Raw genomic sequence first — 10,367 nt, 5'->3', positions numbered from 1 at the left:
AAGGGAAATAAGAACTGTTTTGGTTAATTACGAGGTACAAACTCCGAGCGCCTGTTCTTTTTGGCAAAGAAAGCATAATGTTGTTCTGGAATCAAGACACTGGCTGTTAGCTGTTAATTGTACAAAAGAAGAACGACTGCGTCTGCTTCATTGGAAAATTTTACACAGAATTTACCCAACGAATATTTTACTAAACAAGATGGGTTTATGTCAAACTAATAATTGTGAAGTTTGTAATGAACTGGATACACTTGAGCACTTCTTTTTTCATTGTCAAGAGGTGAGGAACGTTTGGAAACTATGTAAAGACTTTATTTATAAGCAAATTTATTATAATATAACCTTGAATGAAACAGATATATTATTTGGTTTTTGGAATGAAAATTTAAAAAACGATCAAATTTACTTTATAAATTATTGTATTTTGATAACAAAAATGACCATAGGAAAATTTAAGTATGGGAAGAAGTTAGACTTACGTATTTTATTGGAATTAGAGTTAAACATTAGACAGAAGTTTATAAAGTTGATTATGTTATACAGAAAAAGACCAAGGAAGAAGGATGCTCCCCGCCTTAAAAAAAAAAAAGTTTAAAAAATAAAAAATAATAAAAAAATAAAAAATAAAAATAAAAAAATTAATAAAAAAAAACAATCGGGCGAAAAATATGGGTTGAAGCATCCTGCATGCAACTGAGGTCAAAAAAAAAAAAAAGAATTGATAAGAAATAGTTATTAAGATAAAATGAAATATATAAGTTTTGTTGTTGATAAATTAGGTGTTTATATAATTGATTGATTGTTTTATATTCTAAAAAACAGAAATATATAATGAATAGGCTGTTGTCGATATTATAAGATTGTAAAATAAGACATCTCTGTTTGTGAGCCCTAAATATCTCAGTAGAAAAGTTGATCCCCCCCCCCCAAAAAAAAAATTCAAAACCAGTGCGTGTGTGTGTGTGTGTGTGTGTGTGTGTGTGTGTGTATGTGAGAGTGTGTGTATGTGTGTGTGTGTGTGTGTGTGCTTGTGTCAGTGAGTGTGCGTGCGTGCGTACGCCGCACGTGTTTTAGTGTGTGTGTGTGTTTCATGTGCTTAAGTGTTTTAAGCAATAGTGATTGAGTTATTTATGTATAATGAATCTTTATTTGAACTTGTGCGATATGTATTCATGTCATATGTGTTGAAATATTTGTAAATAGTATTTTTCTTCGGTGTGTTTTATTACTTGACTTGGCCATATGAGGGTTAAAACTGTGTAAAGTCTATGTGTATATTTCGTGTATTTTTATTTGATTTAATTTGGAATTGTGTACAGACACCTTTATTTTTGCATGTTTTATGAGGTGTTTGGGATTTGCGCATATAAGTATTCTTATTAGTGGTAGTGGTAGTAGTATACATGTCATGCCTCGACAGTAATGTACATTTTCTGAGTCGGACGTAAACATGTATGTCAACTATTTCAAACGAACATTTTGTTCAGGGTTTATCAAGCCATTCCGGTAATTCCCCAAATAACGTATAAAACGCTATGCATTATGCAAAAGGCCCTTAATATGGACCACCTACTGTTCTGACAAACCAACGGTGCTAGAGCGCTCAAAAAGATTTCACTCACTTCATTTAACCTTTGTAGATACCTTGTAGAAGTCAAAACAGTTGCAGAAACACAAACAACAAAACCGCTTTTTCACTTTTATACACTTCCGGCGTCATTCGCTTTAGATATGACGCTAGATAAATTTCTGACAGCTAAGACTGTAATTGTTACGTTTTAGGAGTGTTGGCCCCGTTTTTCTTGCACAACCAAAAAAATAATAGCACAATCTCGAATTGTTTCTGTGTACCCTGTCAACAAATACAAGAAAAGAAAAGATAATGTATGTCGTCCTTTTCAATTGTTGTTATAATCGTTTACAGACAGGCAGGGTGTGCCGAAGAAAAATTTCCATTTTTATGTAATATTTAAATGGACAATAAAGTGCTGTTATTGTTATTATAAAGACTACTTTAAGTCATGTATTGAGAAGTTTGCTGAAAATAACTTATTACCTGCCTTGAAAGTACTAATGTCTAGCAAAACAACTGTCTCTCATCGCCCCAAGAGCTATACTGTTTAGGTTAGGGGTTGTAATTATGTGACCACAAACCAGAAAAACCTTGAAAGTAAACGTTTGAGCGCTCAGTTACTCAAATTGAAAACGGCGGTGTTTTGAGTTGGAATTCCAAGCTGTAATTCTCATTTTTAGGCAAAGGAGACCCCCATTCAATTTGTTAACTACAGTCGAACCTACTTAAAAGAAACATCGCGTACAAGAAAGGAACTTTTAGTTTCCTGCCAAATACCTTCTTTCTTCCACTTAAAACTTTCCGGAAACTTCTTTATAAGAAGGCACTGGTTATAAGAAAGGAGTTAACACAACTTCCTCAGGTATAGGAGAGGGCCACTCAATTTAGATTTGCAGTTTTTGCAATGCTCGCACCGGATGTGATCCAGATTGACTGGAAGCGCGAGACAGACACCGGGATCGAAATTTGTAGGCAGTTAAATTCCTATTTAAAATAATTCCAACACTGTAACTCTAAGCAAGTGTTCGCTTTATTTGCCTGTCCGTGTTTGTATTCTCAGCCGCAGTTACCATGGCGGAATGCACAAAGCGCAATTCTTGTTCTCTCACCAGAAAGTTAGAAATTATCGATGCTGTTGAAAGTCAACCATGTATTCAGATCTGTATTAGGCCAATTCCAAAAATAATGCTCACCTAAGCCTGAAATTCAAAATGGAATTGGGGGCTTTTTCACCGTACATATGCCACAAGAGATGTTTATAGTTACTTAAACCATTCATCGCTTGCCTCTAATTCACTCCCCTTGCATGCCGCCATTTTGTTTTGATGTCATTTGGGAACGCGCCGTGTGAAGTCATTTTATGACAACTTTTAAGAATGTCATCGCGTGTGCTAGTTGGTATTGTTTTGGTGTCGAAAATTAGTGAAAGTTGCTAGAGAAGCCTAAAACTATCGTTAGATCTGTTTTTCAAATATCTAATGATAACACTTCTTGAGATATATTCAAAACATTTTCCACCCAAAAATGGTGCCACATCCGGGACGTTTTGGGTAGAAATTTGTTTTGTGGCGATGAACTGATTGGTTGATTTAGTTCTTTTTTCGACTTTTCTTAGCTTTTAAATGGAGGAGTACAACCATGTGATTTGTGTTTGTTTGTCCCCATTTTGTTGTGCACAAAGTGCGTCACTGACGTGGCAGTGTTTTGTAACGTCTTTGGCACTTTGGAACTATGGGTACTTGTTACTTGTAGATTTTAACCAATTTCCTTGTGATTTGTTGTTAAATGTTTTAACTAAGGTTAACACAGATCTCACTGGAGAAAGCTGAGCACAAAAATGAGATTATTTGTCTTTTATTTTTAATTGTTAGTGCAGTTAAACCGAGAGATTTGTACGAATTATAATCCAAACAAAAAGATCAAAACGCTATTATAAATGTTTCAGTAAACTGATCATCAGAAGTAATATATCATTTGAAAGGCCAAATATTTAACTGGTTAACCTCTAAGAGATGACGCTATTATGTTGCTACGTCATAAATGACGAGACATCAAAATACGTCACTTATAGGTTATGCTTCAAAACAGGGTATTTTGTCTAGCACCATGAGCAACTCCTCTTCTGTGAAAGAGTGTAGCTAGGTAATGACACAAAGGAAATTTCTACAAAGGTGAAGAAACTTTCATGAATCAAAGCTGCTACATAGTTTACAATCTGACAAAAGAAAAGGGAACTCAAAACTGGTAAAAATAATGCAACAACTCTGAATACCCAACAAGACGTCAGAACAGCTCTGCAAACGAGACTAAATGTAGCTGCTGTATCAAAACTTAAGAACTAAAATTAAAAGTGTACATACGAATATATTGTACAAGACTTAAACTTTCATATAGAATAGTCCACATAATTCTACACAATGACCATCTTCAAAAGCTGCCCGCAAAATGGATGCCTCATAAGTTGACAGGGAAACGGAAGAAGCAACAGGTTCCTGTTGCACGCGATCTGCTCAAACGCTTTGAACTAGATAGACACAAACTTGTGATGAATGTAGTCACTGATAATGAAACGTTAGGTTCCTTCTATATTATTTCCCAGAAACACAAAACAAAGCGTGTTTTGGACCGCAATGACGAGACGCACTACATCTGTAAGCAAGGGTTTCAAAGCAGAAACAGTGCTATTCGCTGTATTTTGCGACCACCCGTTGCTGTCGATATTCTTTCTGCTAACAGAACTGTCACTATCACATACTATGCAGGAAACTTATTACCCAGACTTACTCACTTCAGCAGTCAACGACTAAACTGCGAAACCCAGACCTCCCAAGTCCTCCATGACAATGCCAGCCTCCACAAAATAAGGGCCGTGACTCCATTCCTGAAAGTCTAAATGATCCCATTTTTGCCTCACACATTCTTCGGACCTGATTTTACTCCTTGTGACTTCTGGTTATTCCCTCTATAAAAACTAAAATATCTGAAAGAGAAAAAAAGAAAATAACGAAAGATCGCAATCGCCAACAGAAACAATAATGTAGAGCGAAGTTGAGTGCACAGAAAAGTAAATCTGCGAGAAGAAAATGAGATAGACTTTTCTTAAGGTTCGCGGAGAAAGATGTTAACAATGTTTGAGTTTGGTTATGTACAAATTTAAAATTAACGTGTTATTCTGCCCTGTTCTCGACAAAAAATCAACAAAAATAAAGTGGAATAGTCTGGTTCACATTTAGGATCTTGTTAAATGTACATACTCATTTGTTTGACGTGAGTGTATAACGGTAGTTATTATATAAAATTGCCAGGAGGGAAGACAGCGGAGAACGTCATAATAATGACAGCTCAAAACAAAACCGTGTAAATGACGTTTTCAAGCCAGAATCAGGAGCCATTTATCTTTCTGAGAGTGTGTACTTGTTTGCCCGCCACGTTTGAATGCAATATTTTCTAAAAAAAAATAAATCAAGACGTTGTCTGAAGTGTACAAGAAAAAAAGAGTGACCTTGACGGTGACCTTGAGTAGTGACCTTGACCCGGAATGCTTTAAATATGTTTGCTAAAGGTGTATGTTCCTTTTAAATGTATCAATACATGTATAAAGTGTGCAATTGAAATCATTATTTCACAAGTTATTTAGATGGGTATTATGGTGTCGGAGGACCAACGGGCCATTTCGGAAGCCGTATAGTGGTTCACAAATGGCTGAAAAGATCAATAATCAGTTTAAAATCGGCCGTGTGAAACTACCTATGTTTTTAACAACAAAAACGTATTACTATTGAACATTGAATTCACACGTGCCACGTCAGTGACGCTCAAGTGCCACGTCAGTGACGCTACATATTAACCGCTAGTCGAAAGGATACATTTGATATTTGCAATTTCTTTCATATGTCAGAGAGTATGACGTGTCTTGACTATAATCTAACAAAATCACATAATTTAGTTGGCTAATCTCATAGAATTTTAGAATTTCGCCCAGTGAGTGAAATGCAGGTGAGCATTTTTGCCACGTCAGTGACGTTTTTTCAAACTCAAGTTAGGTACCTTTAACTTTCTTTACGTCAACCTTTTTAACCTTGGATAGGAAGGTTGTCATGTTTGGGGAAATCTTTGCACACATTTGAGTCAGTAAAAGCATCATAAACATTACTTTTATGGCAAGTAATGTCTGATTTTATATGCGAATGCCACGTCAGTGATGCTGGAATTGTCCTACAGTTGTATATTGTTTTTGTTGCTGAATCTCTATCATGAAGTAGGCATGTCTTAATATTTTCATGAGAGAATAGACGAGTTTCGAAAAACAACAACTCTGTCGGGTTTGTATGGGTTGTGAAAGAGTGAATAGCCTTCGTTTCTACTCGGACGAATATTGGAGCGAGGTGTGTGTCGGAAACACGTGGACAGGAGCATGTTCAAAGTTATTTGTCAGAGGAAAAGCAAGGGTATTCACTCTTCTTTAATAACCTATACAAACCCGACGGAGTCATTTCCAAAATTCGTCTATTCCCTCATGAAAATATTAAGACATGCTTGCACGATGAAAATTCAGCAACTCATAAACATATCTAATATACAGAACTGAATAGAATACATACAAAAATAAGGCATACACACGAACGCACGCATGCAAGCACGCAAACACACACACACGCGCACACACTGGTACACACACACACACACAAACCTGCATATATGTTTCAAACAAATATGTTCTGCTCTCTCTTGTTCCTCATCACTTCAGCAGCAGGCACATAGTCCACTGGCAGCGGTCTGCAGTTTGGTCTGTCTGTTTGTTCAAATAGTTTCAATTTATAATCAAAATTCGAGGAAACTAGCCGAGACGATCAGTTAAAATGTGTAACTTCTAAGTGTACACAGTTACAAGAGTTTTGCTAGTGCGCAGACTAAAACAGTTGTCTTTCAAACGAAAAGTATAAGTGTTTGTTTATCAAGTTCTTAATCAGTGTTATTTGATATGCAAAGTATTCATCGCATTTAGCAAGTAGTATCTATTATAGTGTAAATGCTGCTATCACGCAGGTGCTTCAATGTTTGCTTTCTTAGACTTGTCTTTCAAAAGCAAGATGTCATTTAATATTGTAGTGCAGTGAAAGAGGTGACAACAAATCTGTATCTTCTCTTTCAACGTTTTGTGCTAGTACCACGAACACTCATTTGAATCAGAACAACACAATAACATTGAATAAAACACTTGCATGACAGCATTGTTTTGCGCTACATACTCACTGCTGACAAGAACAGACTGGCGTAGGAAGGAGTCAATTTCAGCGTAATCTCCCTCTGAAAACAAAGCAAATTGGCTTGATGGGTCTCCCTTTGGGCGTTGCTTTTTCTTTACATGCCCGTGTGATTTATTTATTTATTTATTTATTTTTTTTTTTTTTGGGGGGGGGGGGCAGTAAATGTCTGTGCATTAAATCGGGATAACCTAAGAGACAGACAGACATACATACATACCCACACACACACACACACACACACACACACACACACACACACACACACCATTGGAGGATATCTTATATTCTTATTTTCTCTCTCTCTCTCTCTCTCTCTCTCTCTCTCTCTCTCTCTCTCTCTCTCTCTCTGTGACCTATGTGAATGCAACTTTCTGGCAATCTATCTATTTAGCTACTGCGCACCTCTGTGTTTATATTTACATCTGTATCAATGCAATGCTTACCATACTAACAAATCAGTAAACACTGAAGCAGATACATTTTAGCCACGGCTGTACGTGTGTCAAAGCCACATGAATATGTCAACAACTATTTTTTTGCCGGGTATAAAAGTACACTCATGTTTACGATAACGCTAAAGGGAGAGAGAAAAAGTCGGTGTCTAAACATAAACAAATGACTTGGTTGCGGCGGTCAAGGCCACACAACATAGTTTGTCATGCAAATGTTGGTGAGACAGCAATGAGTAGACCCTGGCTGTCAAGCTGTTCATATCGTGGGAAATGCGGAGATCGGTTAGAGGGGCACAGAGACAGAAAGAAAACAGAGACACAGAGATATATCAATATTATAAAAAATACAAAAGAGCAATGTGTGTGTGTGTCGATGTGTGAATATTTTATTTCCGAAAACTGTGTTAAGTAGATCAATATTTACGCTATTCTTTTCTGTCTTGAACGTCTGCACTCAAACACATATTGATCATTTCACAGACTGCTGTACATATGTTGATCATTTCACAGACTGCTGCAGGGCCGGACTAGGCGAAGAGGAGGGGGGGGTTGCCAGTGGTGGCCCAGGGGATGTCCCCCCTGGCGGCAGGGGTGGATCAGTTCATTTTATGACTGGTTTTTTTCAAAAGTATATTGTGAAGATATGGGTGTGAAGGCGCGAAGCGCCAGTGCCGACGGCGCGAAGCGCCTAGCTTGCTAGGGGGGTCCGGGGGCATGCCCCCCCGGAAAATTTTGAAAAAAAAGGATGCAAAATGGTGCAATCTGGTGCATTCTGAGGATGATCATTACCAGTTTCAGGCAGCAGATTTTGTCACTGATTAATACCCCAAAAATTGAAACTCAATGTAAAATAAAGAAATGCATACCTCATTCAATATTTTTATTTTTTGGCTGGGGGGGGGGGGGGTCCGGAAACCCTAGAACCCACCCCCCCACCCCTCGTTGTGGGGGTCAGGGGGCGAAGCCCCCTTAAGCTGACGGGTAGGTCATATTCTGAGATAGGAAAATGGTCGCTCCTTGCATGAAACGGCATAAAATAAGCAATAATAAAAAAAAATTAAATAAGTAAGGTACATGTTTAGGCTAGGGGGGGGGTTGCGCAACCCCCATAACCCCCCCGGTAGTCCGGCCCTGTGCTGTACACATGTTGATCATTTCACAGACTGCTGTACACATGTTGATCATTTCACAGACTGCTGTACACATGTTGATCATTTCACAGACTGCTGTACACATGTTGATCATTTCACAGACTGCTGTACACATGTTGATCATTTCACAGACTGCTGTACACATGTTGATCATTTCACAGACTGATGTACATAATGTTGATCGTTTCACAGACTGCTGTACATATGTTAATCATTTCACAGACTGCTGTACACATGTTGATCATTACACAGACTGCTGTACACATGTTGATCATTACACAGACTGATGTACATAATGTTGATCGTTTCACAGACTGCTGTACATATGTTAATCATTTCACAGACTGTTGTACACATATTTGAAGGTTATCAACAGACGGGAGGGGATATATATAGAATAAAGAAGATTCGGTAGGATGATGACGACGACAGCTTCTGTGACAACAATAATGTTGTCTTAAGAGATCAGGTTAATGTCAATGCTAATTGCATCAAAGATAGTCAAACCAATGTTTTTGTTAACTGCGAATTATACTCTTATAGCCACATAACAATCGATGCAAAGGGCGACAAAGCATTTGATCGACTTAATGGTTTTGCCAATTTTGTATGACCGATTTAACTGTGTTGCTATTTTTATACTCTTGTTTACTAATAATTATAACCTTGGAGAATCGTGATTTAAAAATAAGTCAGTGACAAATCATAAAGGGGGCACACACACACACTGACACACACACACACACACACACACATACACACACACACACACACACACACATACACACACACACACACGTGCGCGCGCGCGGCGCGCGCGCATGCACGCACACACACATACACACGTGTGCACGCAAGCACTCAACGACATTAAAGTTCTTTCGGATAGTATCCTTTTGATGTCGGGGTTTAACTGGGTAATGAACCATTAATAATAATTATAACTAAGATATCCAACGTAATGTAACATGAAGGTCCCTATCGCTCGTTGGGATTCAGACATGTGGAATTCCCCAGTCATTATAACATTTGGCTCATTTAGTAATTTGGAAGAAAATTAGCCACCACCTTCAAGCGAATGTCCATGCAGATCCCATCAGTTGAACATTCAGACAGTCAGTAAGTGATAATAACGAAACAATTATGTCAGATGATACTACTTTTTTAACATGTCACCTTCAAGAGAAGAGCGACGACTGTCGTTGTCACCGTCCCTGACCAGTGCACATGCCCCGTTGTCCAGCAGGTTCTGAGATCCCTCGTACAGGTCGTTGCTGACCATCATGCTCACGTTAGAGCCCCGGTACAGGTCCCGCACTGGACATAAGCATTCAAATATCTCATCAACAAAAAAATCTAAATAGAGAATCGTCGCAGCATCTAACAAAAGCAGGAAAGTAAATATAAAATGCATAGAGTATTACTTACCTGATTCTCGCTCAGTTTATTTTGGTTTTTTGTTCATTTAAAGTGACTTAATTTCAGATGGAAAAATTATGTAAGCAGAATAAGGAGACACAAATATCAAAACAAATCATTTTGTCAAACTCGTAAAAAACAATTGTTTTAAATGGAAGAAGAAAATGTCTTGACACACAAGAGAAAAGAGGTAAGAGCAATAGGAGTGGGAAGGGGGGGGAGGGGGTTAAATGGTGAAAACTAGAGGTGCGATGCTGCGATACCTGGGGCTTACCTGTGATTCTTGGTTGCCTGAAAAGGATGCACATTTTGGTTTATTTGAAACTAATATTCAAATCATTTACTTTCGTCATTATTTTTTGTATCATTGTTTTTATAGACATATGTGTACAAATGTACATTGGCACATAAATACAAGATACATACATTTAATACACATTTAAGCGGGTAAAGGTTTGTGAACAGAGCGAGGGGAGTAAGAAAAGAGAGAGAGAGAGAGAGAGAG

At 37.8% G+C, this 10,367-nt stretch overlaps 1 protein-coding gene across 1 annotated transcript in view; it reads right to left on the bottom strand.

Annotated features, from left to right (window-relative positions):
- Positions 1-6,249: 6,249 nt before the first annotated feature.
- LOC138957499 (uncharacterized) overlaps positions 6,250-10,367 on the bottom strand; it is an 11,242-nt gene continuing 7,124 nt past the window's right edge. Inside the window, exons 6-9 of the mRNA XM_070328617.1 lie at positions 10,137-10,153; positions 9,620-9,760; positions 6,827-6,880; positions 6,250-6,365 (exon numbers count right to left, since the gene is read on the bottom strand). Of these exons, the coding sequence (XP_070184718.1) occupies positions 6,277-6,365; positions 6,827-6,880; positions 9,620-9,760; positions 10,137-10,153 (301 nt within the window). The 3' untranslated portion in view covers positions 6,250-6,276. The remainder of the gene's footprint in view (positions 6,366-6,826; positions 6,881-9,619; positions 9,761-10,136; positions 10,154-10,367) is intronic.

This window comes from Littorina saxatilis, unplaced genomic scaffold, assembly GCF_037325665.1.
Source record: "Littorina saxatilis isolate snail1 unplaced genomic scaffold, US_GU_Lsax_2.0 scaffold_361, whole genome shotgun sequence".
NCBI lineage: Eukaryota > Metazoa > Mollusca > Gastropoda > Littorinimorpha > Littorinidae > Littorina > Littorina saxatilis.
The sequence above is the reverse complement of the archived record's forward strand: the minus strand, read 5'-3'. Positions and strand labels throughout refer to the sequence as shown.